The sequence below is a fragment of the Corvus moneduloides genome, chromosome 4 (genome assembly GCF_009650955.1).
Source record: "Corvus moneduloides isolate bCorMon1 chromosome 4, bCorMon1.pri, whole genome shotgun sequence".
In the NCBI taxonomy this organism is placed as follows: Eukaryota; Metazoa; Chordata; class Aves; order Passeriformes; family Corvidae; genus Corvus; species Corvus moneduloides.
Window position 1 is genome coordinate 25,462,767 of NC_045479.1, and position 24,896 is coordinate 25,487,662.

A 24,896-nucleotide genomic window follows, 5' to 3' on the forward strand; every position below is an offset into this window, starting at 1 on the left:
AGATTTTGCGGAGATGTTTAATATTCAGGTCACATGACGATGGCAGCAGGAGCAGCACCAGCATCCCCGCTCTGCTGAAATAGCCACTGGAGAAGGAAGGGAAGGAGAGAGGGGGGAGAAGAGGACACAGGGAAGAAAGACAAAGGTAAAAGCAAGTAGCCCACCGTGCTGCTTCATCAGCATCAGGCTAGAAAAGTGGGGGGAGACCCACCCCTTTGGGAGAGGATTCGGAGACAAAGGAAGCTTCATGTTCAAAGGTAGGATGCTCCGGGCTTGGCAGGGCTGGGCAACGCCAGAGGGACACCGCTGGGGCTTTTTGCGCAGGCATCCTCCGCCGTGCCCCCACATTGCCCAGCTCTGGGCACGGGGGAGGGATAACCCCGGAGGGCAGTGGGGGAAATCGGTCCTGGCTTTGTCTTTCCTCTGTTTTTTCCTTTTGGTGGCAGCAGTCTTGTATGAAGGAGAAGGAGCAGGGCTGGTTGTGGTGCTGATGGGGAGTAGCTAGTGCCAGGCACTGTTCTGAAAGAAAGAGATAATCCAGCCGGCCCAGGGCTGGGGAGTGCCCACAAAGTCCTCGGCACCTGGCTTGTCCCTTGCCAGTGACAGGCAGCGGGGATGTCCTGTGCTGCTCCCTGGGCATCTGCACAGGAGCCAGCAGGCATGCGGGCAGGGGCACAGGCAGCTGTGGTGGTGTGGGTACCCTGCTCCAGGGGTGCTCAGCATCCTCTCGCCTTGCGATACAGCTGTGCCACCCAGGTGGTGAACTGGGACATGGGACAGGGATTGTATGGCTGGAGAGCAGCATCAAGGGCATGGCTGGGGCCATGGTGGCTGGGCTGGGGATGTGCCCAGCTCCTTCACCTCCAGCTTCTGCATCTCCAGAGAGGCTTCGGCACAGGCTGCCCTAGATTTCACTGCAGCCGGGCTCTTGCCCAAGCCCTTTGCAGAGTGTTGAGGAGATGAAAGGTTGCTGTTGGGAAGGCTGCGGCAGTCCAGAGGATTGGGATGATCTTCAAGCCAGGCAAAAAGATCTGGTAAGAAGAATGGTTCTGTTCTGTACCCTGAGGTCAGGCAGTGCATCCGGCAGGGCTCAGCCATTGCCCTGCACAGCTGAAAGAAACGCCCTGGGGTCATGGGAACTGAGGAGGGAAAGGTATTTTTTCAGTGGAGAGATGCGCCGTCCAGCACCTCTGCAGCTCTGAAGGAAGGAGCAGGTCCTGATGCCAGTGAGCTCCAGGGAAGCTGTACTACTGAAGCAGCTGCTTGCTTTCTTTCCTAAGAACCTGGCATCACCCTTTGAGGGCCTGCTTCTGCCAGCCACCTTCAGGCTTTGAACCCATCCCTCCTCCCTGTTCCATGTCTACAGGGAGTGGGACTGTGGGTCCAGGACTGCATGAATGGAAGGGGCTGGGGTGAGATGTGTGTGAGGATCACTGCCTTGAGCTGCAGAGGGACAACCTTGTGCTGCACTGGAGGAGAACTGCAGTGAGGCCATCCATGTGTTATGTGGGGGTTAAATAGCTTTTCCTTGCTGGAAGCTGGGTTGTGGTGAGCACTGTTTGCAGCTCTCCCTCCCTCTTGCCACCCAGACAAAGGATGGGAAGGCAGGGGGAGGGGATGCAACTATATCTGGGTTATCCAGACATACTAGATGTTAGTTCCCACTACCTGAGCCCCTAAGGGACCAGCAGGGCCACCTCTGTCCCCACACAGCTCCTGTGAACGTCAGAGCATGAAGGGTGAGCTGCAGTAGTGGTGTCTGCTGCTGGCCACATATGTCGGCCCTGCAGGAAGAGGTTTTGGGGTAGATCAATGGGTGTCAGAAGCAGGAGCTAGCTGGGACCATGGGGACCTCTCTGGGCACTCATCGCTCTTCCGGTTCTGCCTGTCCCTGCCCCAAAAGCTGCACCTTTCCTTGGTCCAGAGTCACATGGAGCATCTCCTGTGAGCCAGACATTATCCCCTGACAGCCCAGCCCAGCCCAGGCCACCTCCTACAGGATCTGGACAGCAGTGGGGTATCACCAGCCACGGCCCTCTTAAATTAGCTTCTCTTAGCACACAGAACAAAGCAGCAGGGGAAAAGGCGGCCTTGCAAACAGCAGATGTACGTGGTTAACCTTGGCTACCCCTCTATTCATTATCAGCTGTACTGACTGTAGTGCCCTCTCGTGCATTCATTACAGGGGACAGCTGCAAGGGCTACAGGACATGGCCAGGACACAAAATGCCACCCCTGACCAGCCACTCAGTGCACTCAGGAGGCTTCCTAGCAGCATTAGCTTTAATGCACATAAAACAGAGCCACTCCCAGGAGAGCAGGCAGGCATGTTTCATGTCTCAGGGTGCCTCTTGCGGCTCTGGTCCTGGTTTTTCTCACCCTTAACTCCCTGGCAGGCTGTTCCTCAGCTGGCTCCTTGAATTCATCTGTGGGAGGCAAAAGGTGGAAGATCACGTGCAGAAAAATGAACCCCTGGGAAATTTCTGCAAAATGGGGGCTTCCCTGCCTGAGGCTGTATGGGAGGAACCCCACACAGAGAGGAAGGCAAGTGACCTAGAGGAGAAAGGGAGGTGGCTTACCCTGACACCTTGAATGTCCTGATATAAAATCCAGGAAATATATTTAAGGAGACTTCTGGAGATCTTTTCTCCTGGTCTCAGGGTTTTTATAGCTGCCCAAGAACCTGAATCTGAAACATCTCACCAGTCACTCCAAGCTCCTGGCTCCAGCAGGGAAGCTTGCAAAGGAATGGTCATGTATTGTGATGTCCACAGCAGTTAGCAACATCTGCTGACTCTGGGCAAGGCTTTCCTTGGTGAGATTGAGGGATGAGCTATGAACCTCTTAGTGAGCCTTGAGGCTGACAGCAAATTCCCTCCTTCCTCCTCCCTATGTAAGAACAAGGGTTGAAAGAATAAAGGAGAGGGCAACAGATTCCTTGAGGACAAGCTACCACCCAGGCAGTGAAAGGGTCACAGCCCACATGGCCCATGTCCTGTACCCATCCCATGCAGCTGCTCAGCTGTGCTTCCTTCCCATCTTGACCTGTTTCTTTCCACCTTTGGGGTTTATTTGCCCCCGTTTACTGCAGTAGCCAAGTGCCTCACTGGGGCCACAGCCCCATGTCCCTAATTCCTTCATCATTCCCTGTTTGTTTCTCTCTTCTCCCACTCTTTGGGCTAGGTAGGACCCCAGCAGGGCTGTGCATATGGAGAATGCTGCAGCAGCATAAGGGACACAGCACAGCCACACAACCATGATGCGGGTGATGAGGGCAGCCTGGGAGAGGATGAGTGAAGGGCAGGGTGCAGGCGAACTGGCTGGCCTGGCCCCCTGTGCTGTACCAGAGAGATGGGCTTTCCTGGCTGGCACTAGCTTTGATAAAACTGAAGAAAGACAACAGGAGCCTCAAGGGATGCTTCGTCAGCAGGAAAGGCACAGACTAGTTGTGATGGGTGTAAGAGAGGATTGCAGCTGAGAAGCACTTGGCTCGGCAGCGTGCCTCCTCCAGCAGCTGCCCGGCAGCGTGAGGTGCTCCACATTGCCAGTCTGACTCAAGCCAGTGGTCCATCTTGTGCTCTGGTCCCCCCCAGGGTGCTGCTCACTGCTTCAGGAGAGGATGAGATAGCCCAGGGTGCCCTCGCTCGGTGGGAAGAGCAGGAGGGGGGCCATCCTCCCACTGACCTCTCCTGTGTGGGCATGGTGGAACAGAGGTGGTACGAGAGCTTCAGATGTTACCCACAGTGCTGTGCATGAGTGGCTCTGCCACCATCCTCTCATGCAGAGGAAAGATCCTTCTCCCAGTTTAATATAAAAGACTTCCCAAGCAGTGGAAAGGAGCTGAGTGGAGGCACCCTTCTCCCTGCCAAGGGTGGCCCTTCCACAAGGTCTTTCCTTAGCACATGATAGTGGAATATTACAGCTAATATAAAATGTAAAATCTTCACTGTGTAGAGCAGCCCTTGTGTCAGCACCAGAGCTTTGATGTGGGAGTGCCAGGCAGCGTCCCCATTCAGCCATGGAGCCTGCTGCAGCCTAACCCTGTCCTTGAACAAAATCTCTCTGATCTCTTCCCAGCCTGTCGCTGCCTGTCTTGACTAAGCTGTCACAGGGACCCCAGATTGGTGGCATCAGTGTCCCTAGCCCAGTGACTTCTGAGTCATTTTCCTTGCAAAGAGGGGCATGTGTCACCCACCAAATGGCAGTCACCTCCCTGGCTGCTCATGTCCTTTTCTGCTGCCAGTGGATTCTGCTAAGTGGAGAGAAAACTCTGCCAAAATGATGGAAAGGGATAATTTAGTGTGAGATACTTGAACTGAAGTGGCATCCAAAACAAATGAAGTACTTACCAAGCAAAAATGCATTCTGTCTCTGTCCTGGAAAAATAACCCTCTAATGAGACAAAGCATGGGGGAGTAGAGTAATTAGAGTGGGAGAAACTCTAGTTTGCAGCTGGCTTGTATATGAAAGGTATTTGATTCCTATCCCCTTCATCTTCCTTCCCAGATTCATCCCTCATGCCTCCATTCCCCACCAATTAGGGCTTTTCTTCCATGCCCTGTCCTCTCCCAACCTCCCAGCGGGTGGGAGCTACTCACTAATGAGACAGAGACAAATGGGTGAGGCTTGCCCCAAGCAATATGTGCCATCACCCAAGAAAGGGTCAGGGAGGCTGGAAAGCCCTCAGGGCTTTCTTTTTACCCAATTGTTCTACATGGAAGAAGTGAGGAGGCAGAGATGACAAGAGAAGGATGCAGATAATTAATTTTGTGATCATGATGATTAGTTTTTCAGTATGACAACAACCATTGGTCTACAGGTGAGAGGCAAGCACAGAGATTATGGCCATGCTTTCACTTCCACCACTGCCTTCCTCTGAGGAACTCAGCCTGTGCACCACAGCCAGTAATGCAGCCACCCCTGGCAAGGGCCAAGCTTGCAAGTCCTCATGGTACATCCCAAACTCTGTTTCAATGCCAGGACTTGACACATAATTTTTTAAAGTCTGTTCCATCGCAAATTTTATGGGGAACTTGGACGGGCAAAACACAAGGATCCTGTTGAGAACCCGGAGACAAAAACAAGGAGACACACATGGAGCTTTGGGCACCTGATTATCAGCCCAGCCAGCCTCGCTGCCCCTGCTCCTGCTGTTTGGAGGTAGCCATCAATACACTGCATTCTCAGTGAACCCCACTTCACCTCCGTGTCTGGAGTGGTACATAGAAGAGTGTGCTGGAAACTCAGGTAGATGTTCCTCCATGATGAGCCTTACCACTAAAATCTTGACATTCAGTTATCCTCAACACCCCTTGAAAGGCCCTGTGACAGGTCAGCAGGGAGGTTGTTGTTACACCTCAATGATTTTTCAATCTTTGCCCCCACGCAGGACCAGTGGAGAGCAAAAACGAAGCAGCCATGTCTGAGCTGGTCCCAGAGCCACGACAAAAACCAGTCGTGCCAATGAAACCCATGGGCATCAACGCCAGCTTGCTGGGCTACATCGGTATTGACACCATCATTGAGCAGATGCGCAAGAAAACCATGAAGACAGGTTTCGACTTCAACATCATGGTTGTAGGTAGGCAGAGACCAGCTGAGGAACTGGGAACCATGGCCAGGGACTGTCCCCTGAGGCCAGGTGGGAGAGTGAGCCCTGCAGGGAGGGTGTGAGGGAGCAGACAGCACTTGCTCTGAGGGAAAATAGAGCCTGCATAAGGCAAGGAGACACCTACAGCCCCTTCCCTTCCCCTGCCAGCCTTGCTCTGTTCCCCGGGCCCGCTGTCATCACCAGGCTGTGGCAGATGTCACAAGCTTCCTCTCTGCAATCCTCAGGTCAGAGCGGACTGGGAAAGTCAACATTGGTAAACACCCTCTTCAAATCCCAGGTGAGCCGCAAATCTTCAGGCTGGAACCGGGAGGAGAAGATCCCCAAGACAGTGGAGATCAAAGCCATTGGGCATGGTAAGAGCCAGGCTGCTGGGGTGGAAGCAATGCTGATGCTTCAGCACAGTCTTGCAGAAAATCCCAGCAGGCTACGCAAATAGTTCTTTGGTATTAGGCAGCCCTTTCTCCATTGGAAGCTAAAGGACAGTTTTAGATGGCCTCAGAGACAGACAAGGCTTTTGTTAAACATCAGTGCCCCTGATGCCACAGCCAAAAGTGAGGGGTAGAAAAATAGACAGATTTCATCACCTAAGACATTAGTCTGCACTTGTGGATTAAACCTTGCTGTAAGTCATTTTCACCTGCAGTTACATTTAATAATCTGTACAAATTGCATTGTTGGGTCCCATCCCAAGCCTGGTAGTGCACAGCTCCTTATGGCAAAGTATCAGCACAACTCCTGCAGTGGTGCAGTGTAATGAGCATCATCTCAGATTCAGGATGATGCGTTAGAGGGGAGGAGAAGTTGTGTTAAGATAGTACTACCTCTGGGCTACAGACTGAGCACAAATCCATTTTCCTGTGGCAGAGTGGTATAAAGTGGCTTTCGTGTAGATGTTACCAAAATTTGGGGTCAGACATGCAAATGAAGGTCATAACTGTTGAGGCATGCATGACCCAGCCTGGTCTAAAACCCTAATGCTTTGCTGGGTAGGGATGATGGCAGAGCTCTCTTGTTCCCTTGTGGCACACAGAGACATGTTTCATGACAGAGCAGGTCCTCGGGGAGGAGAATGATTGTTTGCAATTTCTCACCCAGTCATTGAAGAAGGTGGTGTCAAAATGAAGCTGACAGTGATTGACACACCAGGATTTGGGGACCAGATCAACAATGAGAACTGGTAAGTTTTACAAGGCCAAGGCCTGGAGTTAAGATGGTATATGAGTGACTGTCATCTGCTTGGCCCATGAAAGCATCTGGGATCCTATTGCACTCCAGGGGCTGATAATGGGGCCGTGGGACTGTGAAACCATGTGTGTGCTTGGGGGTATGCACATATTACATGGTGAGTGCTTATTTCTGTGCCCAGTTACAGAAACTCTTAATCATCTGTGCTGATGGTGAGATGCTTGAGGTGGACTTTTTTTAATGCCTGAGACTGCTTTGTTGCTGTCAGAGCTGGGAACACTGTAGGCAGGAACATGAGGAGATTTGTACCTGTCTATTCATCTCTCTCTCCCACCTCAACAGCTGGGAGCCTATTGAGAAATACATCAACGAGCAATACGAAAAATTTTTGAAAGAGGAGGTGAATATTGCAAGGAAGAAACGAATTCCAGACACACGTGTGCACTGCTGCCTCTACTTCATCTCCCCTACGGGCCACTCGTATGTACACAGTCCCTCATCCTTCCTCCAGCCCTTGGTACCTCTGTGCCAGATACATACCCTACACTGCTGCATCTCAGACATGGATCCGGGGATCCTGCCAGCAGGGCTGGCCACTGTTTAGCTTAACTTTGGGTGCTGTGGGGCTTGAAAGGGTCTAGGATTACAAGAGCGGAAGAAATGCCACTGTGTTTTTTGGGAGTGGGCAGTATGGATGGGAAGAAGGAGATGAGAACATGGGGGCAGCAAGTAGGGTATATACAAGGGAAGGTTCACGGGTGCCCTGATGCTGGGACAGTCACTAGGATGAAAGGGGAGGAGGGTAAAAAGTGACCCCTTCCATCTTGTTCCTTCTTGGGCTGCAGCTTGCGGCCTCTGGACCTGGAGTTCATGAAACATCTCAGCAAGGTAGTGAACATCATCCCAGTTATTGCTAAGGCTGACACCATGACCTTGGAGGAAAAGACTGAATTCAAACAAAGAGTGAGTATCTCCTCTTCTGGATGGCATCCTTTCCTGCCCTGGCTTGGAGGCGGGAGAAATGAGTGGTATCCTTCTTCTTGGGATTGCAGTGCAGTCCCCAGGGTGTGCACAGAGTCCAGAGCTGGGTTGGTGGGTAAGTCCTAAAGATGCAGCTGTTTATATCTCTGAGGGCATCTGTTAGAGAAGGAAGAAATGTGTGTATCCCTGTGACATCCCGTGGTATGTTCTGTCACGGGAACTGGAGAGCCAGACAAGTAACCGAGGTTGGGAAGAAAGACTCATCATTGCTGCCCTGTGTCCTCGCTTTGCTGTGCACTTCCTTGGGACAATCCCTCCAGCTTCTGCCCACTGGAAGGATGTCCCAGATGTGTTTGCCTGGCCTTGCCAACTTCCTTCCCTTCAGGTTTGTGCTGCTTTGTGCTCCAAAATGTCTTTCTGCTTAGGTGCGCAAGGAACTAGAAGTAAATGGGATCGAGTTTTATCCCCAGAAAGAATTTGATGAGGACTTGGAGGATAAAACAGAGAACGACAAAATCAGGGTAGGAAACATTTTATTGTGGGAGGGGAAGGGGGTATGAGGAGGGCACCACATTTTGTTCTACACTTGAGCATCATTGCCCTCACACATAAGAAATAAACTGCTTTTTAATCTCCATTTCTGTGGTAATTGCAGTCTCTTTCCAGGCCCAGGGATATCTACAGAGTAAACCTATGAACATCTGCACAACCCTATGGATAGCAGAGTCTCCTGCACTCTGTGCTCTGGAAAGATAGTTTCTCCCTGTGCTTAGAGATATCTGGGTCCCCAATAGCCTCACCTCCTGTCCTACTTCCCAGGAAAGCTGCACCCCTACTCCTATTCTGGGTTTCCTCAGTACAATTTCAGCCACTAAACTTGTTGAATGTTCATGTGGCTTATGGGGAAGGATTATTTGAGTCCTCTCTTTCTATTGTGAAGAACTACAAATCTGGTGAGAAATACTCACCTCAAACTATCCATGTGAGCAGTTCTGGGCTGACAGACCCTCTGCTGGTTATGCTAAGGTACTTCTTCCCCTCGTCATCCCCCTCCTGAGGAATGCTGGAGATAGGTGCAGAAAAGCTCTGCCTCAGCTCCAGAGCCCTTGGCACTGCTGCAAGCTACGCACTAAGCTTGTTAGGGTGTAAGGACACCTGGAAAGCAAGGGTCCAGAATTCTAGGGATAGCACTGGTGGGTGAAAAGGACAGCCAGTGAAGTTTTGCTCTGGAGAATCTTTTCCCTCAGAGAAGGCCTTGTGTTTGTTGAGCTGAGAGGAGGAAAGGTGGATGGGGAACCGTGGTGGTGCTGCTCTCTGGAATAGGTTCAATGGATCTTTCCACGTGTCTCTCCCCAGCAGGAAAGCATGCCCTTTGCAGTAGTGGGCAGTGACAAGGAGTACCAAGTGAATGGCAAAAGAGTCCTGGGCAGGAAAACACCTTGGGGAATCATTGAAGGTAAAAAACTTCTTGCTTACAGGAGCTGAAAGTATGTCTGCAGATCACAGTAATAGACAAGGGTCCAGATAACCTTCCCATCCCATTTTTGACAAACTGTTTGAAACCAAGCAAAAGGAGAATTCTCAAATAGCTGTGCCAGAAGGGAACTGCCATGGTCAATATGGTACCACTATCACCACCTGGCAGAAGGTGGAGCCACTCCGAACATCACGGTGTGTGAAGCTAAGCTCCCAAGGTTGCCTTGGTTTTCAAATGAAAATTCCTATGTGACTGATGAGCACCTCTTGGTGTCTCCTCAATGCTTGACAGCGTGGTGTTCAGACAACTGCCTGTCCTTTCTGAAGTATGCAAGCTCTACCCACTTGGAACCTGCCCCCATGGCAGTGACTTTCCCATGCTCTATAACCACAAAGGGGCTGTTGAAAAAAATCAAATGTAACGATTGCTTGCTTTCTTTTCAGTGGAAAACCTCAATCACTGTGAATTTGCCCTACTCCGAGATTTTGTCATCAGGTAAGGTCATGGTCATGCACCAATCTTCTCTTGATGAGCTGGGAGTCTTCCTGAGATCCACTCAGAGTGAAATAGCCCCTACTGAAAGGAAAATAAAGTCAATTTCAGGCAGTGAAAGTTTATGTGGTGTAGGGTTGGATTGAGTTAAGGGGTAGATACTCTAGTGCCTCTCTTAGTGACATGATCATTCTGTAAAGTAGGTGCTATTTTTCATGTATGAGCTGGATGCCTGGAGAAAACTGGGATACTACCACCCCCATTAAGGTTGCAAAAATTCCCATTAAGGGAGTTAAAAAAAAAATCCAATTAAGGTTACAAAAATTTCTATTTGCTGCTGACAATAGGTCAGTGATAAAGAGGTCACTACCACATCCGAGATCAGGTTTCCTTACATGTTGGAGGATGTGCTGGAACATATGAGCTGGAAGTGAAAAGCTTCGTATTTCATTAGCTTTCATTGTCCTGTCTCATTTCTACTCTGTTTCATGAAGTTGCCTCAGTAAAGATTCTGTAGAAGAGCTGTAGATCCAGGGTCATCTCTCTTCCCTATAAAAATAACACAAAAAGAAAATAACAGAAACACAGTTCAAAACCAGAGCCCTGTGACTCATTCCACTTGTGGGTATGGTGCTACTGAGCCAGGTATAATGCTTTGACATCACCCTACTTCCCTCTTTTTGTTCTGTAATACCTTCTGCAGCAGAGGTGCTTTTCCAAAGTCTTTCAGTAAAACCATCCTGCCCAAATGATCTTCACAAAGCCTGTAACAATCCAAGTCCATAGGCTGTCTGTGGAGGTCAGTGATGATGCTCACAGCTGTGTTCTGCAGCTTATGGTCTGCAGGGAACCTGATACACTGATGCTTCCTTGTCTCACCACTGCTTCAGATAAGTCCCGGTCTGCTCTGACACACCAGGATGGCCAGTGGCTGTGCCAGTGGCACAGGTGCAAGAGAGGCAGGGCACTGGCAAGCACAGCCAGGAATTTCAGCTCATGTCCTGCATCCTGCCTACGTCTTCTCAAATGCTGATGCTCCAGCTCTCAGTTGTGTATGATGGCACCCGTGCTATCCATGCAGAAAGAGGGGTACAATAATTAGCTAGACAGACTGAAAAAATCTTCCATTTATTTCAGGGAATAAAATTATCACCAGATAATACTTACTGTGCTGATATTGACTATCATATCCTCTTTCCCAACCCACTTTGTCCCCTGCAGGACCCACCTTCAGGACCTAAAAGAAGTGACCCACAACATCCACTATGAGACCTACAGGGCCAAACGGCTGAATGACAATGGAGGGCTGCCCCCCATGACTGTGGAGACAGAGGAGAACCATGAAAGTAACCTGTGAAACACCCTCCCCCTCCACGGTCACCCCGTGACTCTGGATAGACAACCCACCCCTGCTACCCCTGACTCTACCACGGGCCTGTCTCTGAAGCATGTGGCACATCCTCCGTGGGAGTGAGAGGATGCAAGTGTGAGTGCGTGCGGGCGTGCATGTGCCTACCTGTGTGCCGGAGAGGGACAAGAGCATCTCCCCATCCTTCCCAGAGTGTCCCTGTTCTTGGTTTGTTTTTTGCACAGTGGACTGGCCGTCAGCTTCCCTTCTCTCTTTTCTGTGTCTCAGCTGTGTATCTTGCCTGGGGGAAATAGTGTTGGGGGGGAAGGATTTCTAGGGGCATGGATTTTGGAGGGGGGAGGTGCGGGGCATGCTGTGGTCCTGTTTTTATCACTTGGAGACATGGCAAGGAGAGATTCTGGGAGAGATGGTGGAGTCGATGCATGCGTGTTTCAAGAGATGTCACCAGAGATTTCTCTTGGATCTTCCATGGGTGTAAAGGCAGCTGGTTGGTCTGAGGGCATGGTGGCCTGGCATTTTATCCCTTTTTCTTGCTGTGGCTCCCCAAGGGGAAACGGCAGCTTGGAACAGGATAGATGAAAGAAGACTGACATGTTTTGTGGTTCAGAGCAAGTGACTGGTGGGAGGAGACAGACTCCGTTCTTGGCCTGTAGCATCTATTTGAGAAGCATCAAAGTACTTGGGGAAAATAGATATATTTTCCAAAAGAAGCAAAACCCAGAGGAAAACAACATGTTCCTGCTGCAGAGGGTGCATTTGCCCTGCCCAGCACTAAGGTGAAAAGCCATGCTTGTATCACAGGCATTTGACTCTGTGCAGATCAGACCAAGCTGTGCTGGGGCCACCCCAACCCATGGGGTCACCCCATCCCCTGGCTGCAATCCCCCATTGCAGCGGTCTCTCTCCACCAGCACTGAACAGGTCCTGGCCAAACCTTCCCCCCACAACTTGGCCCCTCTGCTGTGGGAGCACAGGGAAGACAATGCCACAGGGGGTCCCTGCTGGGACCTCCCCCAGGGACAGCTCCACTTGGCATAGGGCCTTGAGGATCTCGGAGAAGTGCAAAGAGCTATGGATTGAGAAGCACCGGGCCAGGGTGTCTCCCCTGATGGTGGGGGCACAAGAGGTACTGAGGAGGTATACCAAGATACCTCTTCCTCACCCTCCTCCTTGAAATGGCTGCATTTGCTACTGCAGCAGTGCTGTTCCTCTGCCCTCTTACTGTCCCATGTCCTCCTCCACTCCTGTGCTTTTGTCCTCATTCCCTTTTAGCCCTCCATAGCCTTCTTCCTTCCTTTCTTTCCCTACCTTTCTCTGTTCTTCACCCTTTAAGTCTCTCCTTCATTTCTCCAAGTACTTGAATATTCCTCTTCTCCAGGCTGTTTCCTCCCTGTCCCAAGTTCTCATACCTTCTTAACAATGTGCTTTTGTGTCCTGTTGAGAAGCTGTCATTTTGCCTTTCCCTGGAGGGGATGGGGAGGGAAGGTAAAGACCCAGGAGCAGAAAGAGGCACAGCTTTACTGAAGACTACATGTTTGTGTCTAGCTGGTGTGTCAGCTGTTTTCTGGACATCCCTGGATGAGGTTGAAAGTGTCAGGGCTGCGTGGGCAGAAGGAAGGAGGGGAGAAGACCAGAAACACTGAGTTTGGCAGTGTCTGCATGTCACATGGCTGGCAGGGGTTGTTCCCACCAGGACACTTTAAACACACATGTGGAATGCTATGGCCTGGCATGGCAGCACTGCGAGTAAGGGGAAGTGCGGGGGGTTTGGATGGGGTGGAAAGGCTGGCATGGGAGGGAGGAAGAGGGAAGAGCAAATGAGCAGCAGAGGAGGATTCAAGTCAAACTTGATGTTGGCTGTATGGGGGCCAGGGGTGGGAATACGGTTCTCCAAGCCTTAGCAAAACTGTCAAGAGCATATGTCCATCTGCTGGCTTTCTCTGGTGCTGTAACTGCAAAGCAAAGTTCTCTTCACTCTCACTGCCACCTGTCTACACAAATCAGCCATTCTCAGCACTACTAGGATGTGAGGGCCATCCCAGCCCTTTCCAGTCCTTTCACCACCCACGTTCACAGCCCCTGCTGTTCCTGTATGCAGTGTGTGCGTATCGCCTTGCCCCCCCTTCCCCCGGCACCAGGCCTCCTCAGTCCTGCAGGGAACAAGAGCCTTGTCACTGGTGCCAGCAGCCACACCATGGACCCTGCAGAAACCATCCTGCCACGCTGCCACCCACCCTGCCACACAACTGGCCCTCCTCAGCCCAAGGACATCAAACCTCATCAGAGACACCACCAGGGCTCTGCTTCTTCACAGCACTGAAACACGAAGCCACGTTCCATTGTCTTCACCCTGGGCTGCAGAATGGTAATCTTTATGACTTTTGGGCCCAGCCAAGGGTTATGACAGAGAGAGACAATGCTGCCCTGCTTAAAGAAAGCAAAGCAGACCCATGCAACAGAAGCGAGACTTTCCTTTGCCTGTAATGTGGATTTCAAGGACAAAGCTGTGTGTTTTGCCCTGTAGGTTTAGGAATTTTTATTTGTTTGTAATAACGTGATTTTTATGCCCTGCTCTGTAATTTCTTGTTGGATCATAGACTACTTCTAAAGGATCCGTAAAAGCTTGCTGAGAAAAGCTCAGGTACTCCTCACTGCCATCTGCTCATGCCAATAGCCTACCAACATCCTGTGTGTCTACAAGGAAGTGTACAAATGGCAAATCCAAAAAAATCCCACGTGGCATAACAACGGGAGATGCTGTTGGGAAGAAGTCTCTGTAAATGGATAAGCTGGGAAAAGCCTGAATCGTGCGCCACCAGCTGAGTTCCAGGATGAGCACAGCAAGTCAGCTGTTCCCCCGAGATATCCCGAGTAATATTGCAGAGGGGAAGAGTCTAAACCTTACATCAGACCTGCCCACTCAGCGCATTCGGAGGCTCACAAACTGCTCACCAGATAAGCCGTTCGCCAGAACAACTTTGCTAAGCACGGCAAATCCTGGACAACTTCCACTGAGGCAACCACGGCAGCGAACAGGCGTGGTTGCACCGAGCAGAGAGAGCCACAGGAGCGAGCAGGGCTGCGTGTAGGCACCAGTGTCTGTGGTTCGTTGAGCGGCCCGGCGCGGGGCGGGCGTGGGGCGCGGGGCCGGGCGGGGCCGCCACTTGTAGCGTTCCCGCCGCCACCGGCGCCATTAAACCGACCCAGCGCCGCCTCACTTCCGCCTCGCTCCTTCTCACTTCCGCCCCGCGCGCGCCGCCGGCCGGGAACGCCGCGGGGGGCGGGGCCTGCCGGGATGCGTCATCGGGCGGGGCCGCGCGGTGTGACGTCACTGCCGCCGCCGGGTCAGGGGCGGGGCCGGCGGGGCAAAGATGGCGCTGAACGGGAACCACTCGCAGGAGGGTGGTGTCGTCATCCCCAATGCCGAGAGGTACCGCGGGGGTCGCGGGGCCGGGTGGGTCCTCCTCGGCCCTTGTCCCCTCAGCAGGGCCGGGATGGCGGGGCCCGGTGGTGGGAGGCTGCCGCTGGGGCAACTCCCGTTTCCTGCCCGGCGGCGCGGGCCCGGCTCGGCCTGGGGTCTGCGTTATTAAAGCGCTCCCTGGCAGGGTGGGGACGGGCTGAGGCGGGCAGTGGGGAGAAGGCCTGGCTGGGGTCCGTAGAGCTGCCCCGTCTTCACTGTGGAAGCTCGGCGGTCCTTAAAGCCGCTCCGGCGGGCGTCCTGGGTGAAGGCTGAGGCTGCCATCGCTTGTAAAAGTCAAGGAATTGGGGTTTTTTTAAGGTTACTTAGTAACGTCGGAGAGGCAGAGACTACTTAAGGTAGGAGTCTTGATCACTTGAATTCGTAAGTAAGGAACTTGAATTCAAAGTTTCTCTGCCCGGAGAAGCGCCTATCCGTGGAAGCACAGCCGGCTGCTCGACGCCTGCTCTCGCCCCGAGTGGGGATTGACAAACCGGCTTAACAGACTTGGGCTTCAGTTTGGTTGTGTTTGGATGCTCCCAGCATCCTGGCAAGAGAAATCCTAGAAACCCGAGGCCCAGTAAAGGATCGAAGTAAAAGGATCAAAGGAGTTGGTTTGGGGCTGGTGATCAGTAGGAAAATTACACTCCAAAAATATGCTCCATGTTGTGTTGAGTTTGGAGTAGGAGCTGACTCCTAATACTTCAGTCAGGAAAGTCCTCTGACATGTTGAGTTCATGCTGGTTTAAAGGAGGTTTCTCTACCCTTTGAATCCTGGGCTGCATCAAAAGTAGCATGGGCAGCAGGTCAAGGAAGGTGGTTCTGCCTCTGTATTCTACTCTGGTGTGACCTCACCTTGAGTGCTGCATCTAGCTCTGGGGTCCCCAACATAAGAAGGATGTGAAACTGTTGGAGCAACTCCAGAGGAGGCCACAAAGTTGGTAAGAGGAATGAAGCACTTTCTCTGTGAAGACAGGCTGACAATATTGGGGCTGTTCAGCCTCAAGATGAGAAGGTTGTGTGGAGGCCTCATTGCAACCTTCCAGTATCTGAATGGGACCTACAGGGAAGGCACAGGGGGACTCTTCATCAGGAGCTGCAGTGCTAGGACAGGGAGTAATGGGTACAAGCTGAAAGAAGGGAAATTTAGGCTAGACATTAGGAAGAAATTCTTTACTGTGAGGGTGGTGAGGCACTGGAACAGGTTGCCCAGACGAGCTGTGGATGCCCCAGCCGTGGCAGTGTTCAAAGCCAGGTTGGATAATGCTTTGAGCAAACTGGTCTAGTGGAAGGTGGCCATGGCCATGGCAGGGAGGTTGGGACTAAGTAATGTTTAAGATCCTTTCCAACCCCTAACATTGTGTGGTTTTATGATCTCAAGCCATTCTCTGAGGTGCTGCTCAGTCACAGGTGAGGGCAGTGTGGTTCCACAGGCTGCGCAGCCTCCTGTGACAGCCCTGGACAGGCATGCAGGTGCAGACCGGTTCAGCAGCCTAATTACTCTCCGTGGTGGTGGCTGCATGTTACTTGCTTGTGTGAGTAGCTGCAAAGCAGTAAACATTACAATGACTACACAGAAATTCTTCCCAGTGAGGCAAAATGACGTGAAATGCTGCTACAGCACATGATTGAGGGAGTGTTCTGGTAAGATTAGAGCTGTCAAAAAGTTGGTTTTATGTAGCTTAGAATAAATGTTTCCTCCTTGCATTTTGGAAATGGAAAGAGCTCTGCTGTCTCCTAAGTCTGTCCCTTCCAGCCAGTCTGAGAATCTGCATCTGGCTCAGCTATGAAGTAATGTCCCAGTAGAATTTCTTGGTCAGGTTGTTTTTTTCTCATCAAAGCTAGACTTTTCAATACCTTCATTCTCAGGTAGCTGCGTTTTTCAGATACATCTGCAATGTTCTTCTTTTCCCTAAAGAGCAAAGAACCTCAAACTGTAGGGCATTTGGTTGTTTTTCCATATGGTGGCCCTGCAGATTCCTCCCTTCCCCAAAGAATTGCAGTTTCCTGACTTTATTTGACTTCTGCAGTATGCTGAGCACAGTACATAAGGGTTATTTTAAATCCAGCCTGTTCAGGCTCATGTTGGTTTAGGGTTTTGTCACTTTGTTTTCCATGCTCTTGAACCATAAAGCACCTCGGGGTCTTTTGCCACTGTAACACGCTGAAGGTTTATCACCCCCAAAGTTCTTTTGTTTATTCTGCAGATTTTCTTACTATGTGGTACGCTTAGATCTGCACCATAGACTCAGTGACATGCTTTCCCAAGATGACTCTCTTTTTTTCTGAAAATACATTTAGTTTTTCACGCACCTCCATACCCTTGACCCTGCAGTGTTCACAGTTCTCATCTGGCTTTGTGTCTGCTAATGTTCCCATAGATATCCAACAATAATATCCTTATTGCTGACATCACTGACTCATTGTTTCATTCCTTAGCACCGTTCTGTTTATTACAAAAACTTAAGTAAGTCATGTGAGGCAGGGTCAGCAGTGAGGGTTTCAGTGCAGCCACCTCCTCAGTTTGCACAGTGGGTGTGGTCTTAACAGCAGTGCTATTTTCCAGTGCAGTGGACTTGATTTGAGCATGGACTGGGAGGGAGGATTGCTCTAAGATTACACCTTGGCTTCAAGGGGATGGTTTCTGACACCTCAGCCCTTTCTGTGCCCTGATCTTTGGGCTGAGGGTCTTTCTGTGCAGAGTGGAATTCCTCAGTCTGACAACTTTGGAGACAGAAAACCTCCTGTTGTTTAAAGGTGCCCTTTGTGAAGGAGGAGCAGGGCTTGTTTCAGATGAGAGGATGAATTCTTCCACTCTGCATAAATCATCCCTCTCTATTCAAAGTCAAAATGGCAGGGCCCACAGCAGGACTTTGGGATAATATTTAGAGTTTTGCTGTGCTATTCCCCTCCCTGTGTGATAGGGGTATGTGTTGGAGCTGTTACCGAGTTTGTCTCTCCAACCTGTCTTGATTTCCTCCTGCAGTGTTCTCAAACAGTGTAAAGATGTGGAACTCTCCTTCAGTGACGTGACAGGCAAGCCTGAAATCTTCAAAGGCACCAAGAAAGGAATGCTGTATCTCACCCCTTACAGGGTAAGTCTGATGCCAGCAGGGCTGCTTCTTTCTCAAGGGATCTTGTAAACTTTAAACCAGAAACCTAGTTGATGATAGAGGAAGGGATTTTTGTTGTGGAAGGAACCACTGACAGCCCTAGGTAGGAGAAGGAAACATGGAAATGGGATAGTTCATACCTATGTCAGAATCCCATTTACCTACAAAGGCACATGCAGTCCTGGAAGTCACTGTCTAGAGAATGTATTTCATATAATGTGTCAGTCAATAATACTTTCATTGCAAACTCTCATAGCTTATCCTTAAAAAGCAGAACAGTAAAGCTCTGTAAACATGCAGGTGTGTTTTAAGTGGTTTATTATTTTGGAATGTACGTGCTTCAAGTGAGTGAGCCATGTGCTGTCAAAGCTGTTGGGGATCCCCAGTATTAAAGCTGTGAAATAACTCAATGCATACTCATACTAGAGGTTAAGTTATCCTCTTTTTGGATGCTGATACAATGAGAACTCCACAATCACTCTCTTTATTGAATTCAAGTAATTCAGAAGCATTCCCTCCTGTCTTGCAGATGATCTTTGTGTCCAAGGGCAAGGATCCTATGCTGTCTTTCATGATGCCATTTTATTTGGTGAAAGGATGCTCGATTGAGCAGCCTGTTTTCTCTGCCAATTACATCAAAGGACAGATCCAAGCGGAGGCCGGAGGTATGTGCCTGTGCTTTGTAGATTGAACTCTTGCCAAGTATCACAAGGTGCTTTTTGCTGAACACCAGACAGGCAGCTTATGTGCACAGGAAAGGCAGAGTAGCTGGCGTGGTATAGCTGGTGTGTCCACACTGAGGTAACTCCATCTCCTGCACTTCACGCCACTGCTGCTGTGTTACTTTCTGCCCCCAGGCCAGGAGCTGACTTGTCCAGGATGACTTCTGTTTAATTCTTCTGTCTTGCTGGGTGTTGTCAAGTTCACTCAGTTTTTGAATGAGCTTGTTTTTCTCCTGTCTTTGACCTGGAAGGGTGGGTAAATGACCAAGTCACCATCAATGCTATTGATAGAATTAGAATAAGCAAGCACTTTTGGTTTTGAAAAGTCAGCAGCCACTTGGGTATGGTTTATATGGATCTGTGAGTCTGCTGTCCATCATTGATTTAGCTTTGATCCCAATTTGATTATGAAGCTGTGGTAAGACTTAAGAGTGGTGTTCATGACCAAACATGGAGGGGAATTGCAAAAGAGAAATCGGGATTGGAAACATGGCTTCTGGTTCAAATTTCTTCCCTCTTCAGCCCTGGAATTAGTTGATGTGCGTTTTTATGGCATCTGGAGGGTCTATGCTTTTTGCTTTCTGTTTGTAACAATGTTTTAAAGTGACTGGGTCCTCTGGGGATTGTGGATCAGCCACAATCTTGGGCTGAAGTCATACTAACACAGTGGTTTTACAAAGGTGAATCTCCAAAGGAATGACTTTATCCATGATGGACTCTTTTGTTATATTTCTGTACTTTATTTCTGCTTTATCCCCAAGAGACTCTCTCTTTATACTAATTTAATTGTTAGACAAGGAAGATAAATCTTATATTTAAATGACATGTATTTTTAACACCAAAACCCAAAGCACCTCCCCCCAAAAACCAGCAAAACCCAAAAAGTAGGCACAAAACGCCTACTTGATTGGTTTCTTTTAAAAACTGCTATTATACTTCAGCATTTAATAATCTCTCTCAGCTCCTGTGTGTCAGTGAGATTAAAGATGTTGCATTTGATTTAAATCCTAGCTTGAGTTGCAGATGCTGATCTGTAGTTCACTGAGGACATCAATAAAACTTCATCTGAGGGCTTTCAGTTAAAATCCTCAGTGAAACAAATGTTCAGTCTTTACACTGTTCATTATTAGGTTCCATTAAAGCTTTCAGGAAAGAGCAAAACAGGATTGTATCTAGAGTAGGCTGCTTCTATATGACTATAACTTCTAAAGTGTAAAAAAATAAATTCCTGATCCTCTTGAGATACTATTTTGGGGGATGTCTGATAGCAGTGCCATGACTCTTTCTCCCTGATAATAGGATGCAAAATAGTTTTGAAATAAAGAAGAAAAAAAATAATTGAAGTATAAACAATTTTGCTGTCTTGGCTGGTACTGAGGAGGCTAATAGTCTGCTTCCATTCTAATTCTTTCTTCTAGGTGGCTGGGAAGGTCAGGGGACATTTAAACTGACTTTCAACAGTGGAGGAGCCATTGAGTTTGGACAGCTGATGTTTAAAGCTGCTTCTAGTGGTAAGGGATTTTCAGATCCTGTGATTCCCCCATGGTTGGCTGAGCTAGTAAGCAAGTGTGCTTGTTCTGAACTTCGTGGGAAGAGAGGTACCCTATGCCCTCTTCCACAGCAAAGTATTTATTCTCTTTCCAGGGGAACTTTTGGTTTCCCTTCCAATCCTTTTTCTTTATTTCATCTTAATGCTTTGTGCAGTCAGAATACTCTGGGGTTTGAGCTTCTGAGGTGAACCACCTTTTTCTACAGAACCTTATTTCTCCTGGAAAAAGGTTGAAATATGTGATGGTGAAAAATTGCTTTGCTTATCTACCCTCAGCTCAGTTCTATTGTAGTGTAGTAAGATGGGAGAAGTTAATGTGCACATTAGGAGAGGGGAAAAATAGGTTTTAAAAAATAATTTCTTTTTAAAATTTTCAAAGGGAAGAACAAGTACCTTTTTTTCTGATAAAGTTTCCTTTTTAAAGAAATTTGCATTTTAAAATATATTTTTTTTCAGAAAGAAAGTTTAAAAAAAAAGGAAAAAACACTGTACTGTTACTTGCTTTAGAGTGGTCTTTTCTTCAAGCAGTGGGATCTCTGTGGTGGGACTGGGACCTGCAAGGTTGTATTTTTGCAGCTGCTTTTCTTTAGCACCCTGTGACTAATGCTTTTCAAGCACAGAGCTATGCCAGGACTATACAGTGAATCTAGATAAAGGGAAACAGTGCTGCATTAACAGGACTATTTTCATTCTGTTCTGTACATTTAGTTTTAAGAAAAGATGTCTGGCTTACTAAACATGTGTTCCTTAGCTTCCAGTGGCGTTCCTCTGCAGAACCCTGGCTATGGATACACCCCTGTTCCTGGAGGATATGCACCCCCCCCGCCTGCCCCCGGGGGCTATTCACCTGTGCCGGGAGGCTACGCTGCCCCTCCGCCACCGAACGGACCATATCCCTATGCACCACCTCCAATGAATGCCTATGGACCTGCTCCACAGCCCATGGGATACCCATACGCCCAGACTCCAGGTTTGGAAGTTGTGTAGTGATGACTGGCTCTGATATTAACTGTGAAGAAATGACAGTGGTACGATGAGGGTTACTGTTGTTTTGTCTCCAGCAAGGATCCTTGTCCTTGAAAACTCTGTCACATGCTGTTGATCACACCCATGTGTTGCTATAGTTCTAGCTACGTGAAAATGTGGTTTGCAAATTGTGCTTGGTAGAGAATTATTGCCTGCTGACATGACAGGCATTAGCAAATTATCAGATCCCTGCTGTCTGCATCCCTGCCAAGCCTGGGGAGCTTCCCTTACCACTGCTCTTGTCCACAGCTAATGTGCTGTTGGGCCTGTGAGCTCTCTCCCCTCTGTCCCATGATCCGTGGTCCAAAGCATCAGCCTGGTGTTGTCTTTTTCAGGTATTTACCCACCACTTCCAAACATGAACCCCATGTACGTGCCACCTCCACCGCCCTACTCCGGGGCACCTCCTGCGGGACCCTCAGCCCCCTCAGCTCCCCCAGCCTGGGTGAGCCCAGGGATGCCAGGTAAATGGGACTGGGTGGTTGCCAGGGTCTGGGTGCAAAAGGGTGCCTGGGGACTTGGTTTAAGGGTGGCATGGGCACAGCATGGGGTGGAGAAGCTGTTGTTGCAAGAGCTCCACGTCTTCTGTAGGGAGCTGCTCAGCCCTGCACTGCACAGCTTGCCAGCTTTCCTGAGCTGCTCTGAATTCTAAGATGGCTTGCTGCAGTTCCTGTCAGCTCCTTGGGCCTTTGTTGCCTCCTTGGAAGAGCACTGGCTGGGGAGAAGGCTCTGGGGCTGGGGCCATTGCCTCAGAATTTAAGGTGGCTTCTTTTCCTTCCTTTCCAGGAGGCAGTAAGGCCATGGAAGCTGCTTCCAGTGCATATTACAACCCTGCCAACCCACACAACGTGTACATGCCCATGGTGAGTACCATGCCTGGTCTTCATGTGCCTACTCCCTCCTCTGTCACTAGAGACGGTGCTTTGCATTCCTAGCAAAGTCTAGTGTACCTCCATGTTGAACATGCACAGAAAGTATGCATTTTTCTGGGAGGGAGGCATGGATGTTGATCCCATGAAGAAGGCTGGTTAAATTTTCAGTCAGGAAAGCAGGAAGGCCTTAAGATTGATGCAGTAACAGCCCTTTACTACCTGTCTTACTCCTAAAGGCATAACAGACTTGCATGGGCACAAAGGAAACACAGAGCTCTCTGCATCCATTGGGCCTGAAAATGAGGAGAGTTAAAGAACAGGTCACTTAAGGATGAGAGCATGTGGGTTTCTGTTTTGCTTTCTTTCTGGGCTGCATGGAGAGAGGGACATCTCTTACTGTTCAGTCAGTGGCAGCCAGTAGGTTGTGTGTAGCATCCATCTGGTACATGACAGTCTGGCTGTGCCCTTGACTGCCTTGCTTGGCTCTGGCAGGCTGGAGACTGATGGAACAGCAAAGCTGGCCCTCAGCCCAGGGTTTGCTGTCTGCTGGGTCAGAGCTATGAGCTTCAACAGGGACAAAGCCCTGGAAGGGAAGGGAGGATGGCTGTTAAAACAGATTAAATGGCCCATTTGCAGTAGACCATTTGTTACCTGGTTTTGAGGGGACTTTTCCTAGAAACGTTGTGGAGGCAGCATGTATCATGGAGCATAACTGATACTGGAGAGGAGTGGTGTGATGAAATAACAGCTTAAACCATAGCACTTGGTTCTGTCTGTAGCTCACTGCAGGGCACTCATTTCTGGTGAGCCAAGCCTGGGAATGCCTGGAAAGAGCTGGTCATAAAACAAGCATGGTTGTTGACTCTACTGTATCTCCTTCCAGGATCAGCCGCCTCCTTATGCACCTCCTGAGGATAAGAAGAACAACTAACAGAAGGAAATTGCAGCCAGTCTCCCACATTCTCTCTCCCTGAAGACAATTTGGCTGTTAGTACCCCTCAAGTTAGCATATCTCTAGATCTCTGTTTCTCTACAATAGATATAGCGCTGGGCAGCTGAGCACCTGCCCTCCTTAAACATTTAAGTCAGTGGCAATACAAGGCAGGACAACAGCACTTTCCTACTTACTTGCTTTATCTCATGGGGTTGAAGGACTAACCTTTTGCCCTGCCATTGGCTTGAGGAGAGAGATGGACTTCTTATTAAACCGTATCACATGACTAATCTAGGACTAAAATGTGAAGGCTCTGGGATCTTGTTGGAGTAAAACAACTTGGAATGCCAAACTTTTGACTTCTGAAGCACTGTCCAGGAGGAAAGGTGTAGAGAGCCATGGGGTTCCCTGCATGGATCCTCGGGTGCCCTAGAAAGGTGTTAAACTTCCTTAAGTTCTAGCACAATTCAGTGTGAGATGGGACTTTGGAAATCTGGTATTGTGCTGGAAGTGTGTGGCTCCTGGACTAACAGTTGAGGGGTGATGACCTTGAGAAGTGCATTTTAAGAAATGCCGAAGCATTTGGCTACGAAAGAGGGAAGGGGATGGGCCCCAATCAGCCTGTCTTTGTAGCCATTGGATAGAGAAGCAAACAAAGGTGTGCCTCAGGGCAGTGAGCTCATAGACTGGCAGGCCTGAGGATCCGTCTTCCTTTCCCTGTCCGAGCAGGCCCCATCTCTGCGCAATGATCCTGTGTCAAGCAGCCGTTTTTCAAACATAATGGAGTCAAGTGCTGCACAGGAGGCTGCCTGTCTTGGAGCAAAATATGTTACATTAGGAAGATGACCTGGCACTAGCCTTTTCAGGAGACAAGTCCTGCAGCCCTGGCTCCCTCTTGCTGAGCAAACTTGCGCTGTGTGCTACCTCCCCGGGGAAAACTGGCCCTCATCTTTTCCGTCAGCTGCTGGAGCCAGGCCGTGTGTGCCCACATCTGAACAATGTGGGCAGTTTAATCCCAGTTGGTTGCTCACAGGTGCAGTGCCCTCGGCTGGGAACTGCTGTCTGGGTAGGAGTTACTGATGCTTGGTTCTCTTGCAGAGACTCTGTCTGCTCAGCCACAACCTATCCTTTTTCCTTAGGACATAGTGCCGTTAAACCTGCTCTGAAAAGAGTCTCTAGTCTGGTGGAGACCCTTGTGATCCTTTACATATAGGGTGATTGTACTTCTTCCTACAGCCTCCCTACCTTCAAAAGAAGGGGGAAGGAGTGTTTTCCCTCTTACTTCCCTGTATGGCAGGGCTCTCCTGCAAGTCAGGTTTGCACAACTTAAAAGTATGAATTCCTAAAGCAGTTCCATGGGGGGAGGAAGTAAGTTTCCTATCTATAAATACTTTTTCTGAGTTAGAGATATTCTAACAACTCTGTATTTAAAAAAAAAAATCAACCGTGAATGTTTGTAACTTTTTGAATTGCACTTTAATACAGGAGTGTTGATACCTTTATCTGCCAGTTCACTGTTGTGTCTGTGTTGTGTTGACCTTAATTCTTGCATACTGCACAGAAGGCTGGAATGAACTACAACCACTGCTGCTGCTCCCTCGGGTCAGTTGTGGGTCTGTACTTCTCTCTCCCTGGTATGTGGCTAAGCTGGACCTGGAATCAAGTAACTGGTGGGAGTGAAGAAGGTGGGGCTTATCCTTGCTGCCTGGGAAGGGTGGAAGGCTGGCTGGTGCCTGTGGCTATGCCCAGGTATCCAGAACTGGCACATGTTCATGTCCCATTGCTGCATGTAGCAGGTGCCATGTTACCACACTGCTACTCACTACAGCCGCATTCACAGCATCTCTTCTATGTACATTACATCAGAGGGAAGGCCTTTAAAGTCTTTAAAAGAAACTCCTCACTATCAATTTTTCTTCCAGCAATGGAAAAATAATATATGATAGGGAAAATGGCATTTGGCTATGGACTGTAAAATCTGTTTCCTCATGTGCCAAGGAATGCTGCTGCCCTGCTGAACATGATGTAACTACTGGAAAGCCATTTCCTACTCTGCATCAGTCCAGGTTCTGACAGGAAACCAGTTCTGTTTCCTAGCATAGTTGTTC

At 49.4% G+C, this 24,896-nt stretch overlaps 2 protein-coding genes and 1 long non-coding RNA gene across 6 annotated transcripts; 2 read left to right on the top strand and 1 right to left on the bottom strand.

Annotated features, from left to right (window-relative positions):
• The first annotated feature begins 38 nt into the window (after nt 1–38).
• Nucleotides 39–12,659, top strand: SEPTIN3 (septin 3). Of its 4 annotated transcripts, none has more exons than XM_032107179.1 (10): nt 39–257; nt 5,390–5,581; nt 5,836–5,964; nt 6,707–6,788; nt 7,139–7,276; nt 7,642–7,759; nt 8,203–8,298; nt 9,137–9,233; nt 9,698–9,749; nt 10,968–12,556. In XM_032107179.1, the coding sequence occupies exons 1-10, from the start codon at nt 248–250 to the stop codon at nt 11,101–11,103; spliced, it is 1,050 nt and encodes a 349-aa protein (XP_031963070.1). In that variant the 5' UTR covers nt 39–247; the 3' UTR covers nt 11,104–12,556. The 4 variants fall into 4 exon arrangements, with proteins under 4 accessions (XP_031963070.1, XP_031963069.1, XP_031963071.1 ...); XM_032107178.1 differs by having other exon boundaries at nt 40–257; nt 9,134–9,233; XM_032107180.1 differs by having other exon boundaries at nt 53–145; nt 9,134–9,233.
• LOC116443202 lies at nt 8,294–14,338 on the bottom strand. The gene is made up of 3 exons (XR_004239777.1): nt 14,068–14,338; nt 10,142–10,295; nt 8,294–9,830 (listed from the first exon to the last, which is right to left on the bottom strand). It is a non-coding gene; the product is annotated as an uncharacterized LOC116443202 (long non-coding RNA).
• Nucleotides 14,339–14,437: 99 nt separating this feature from the next.
• Nucleotides 14,438–24,297, top strand: WBP2NL (WBP2 N-terminal like). The gene is made up of 8 exons (XM_032107602.1): nt 14,438–14,545; nt 17,559–17,667; nt 18,215–18,350; nt 19,826–19,918; nt 20,708–20,926; nt 21,318–21,446; nt 21,769–21,845; nt 22,738–24,297. Exons 1-8 carry the CDS (start codon nt 14,487–14,489, stop codon nt 22,783–22,785), a joined length of 870 nt encoding a protein of 289 aa, XP_031963493.1. The 5' UTR covers nt 14,438–14,486; the 3' UTR covers nt 22,786–24,297.
• Nucleotides 24,298–24,896: the final 599 nt, after the last annotated feature.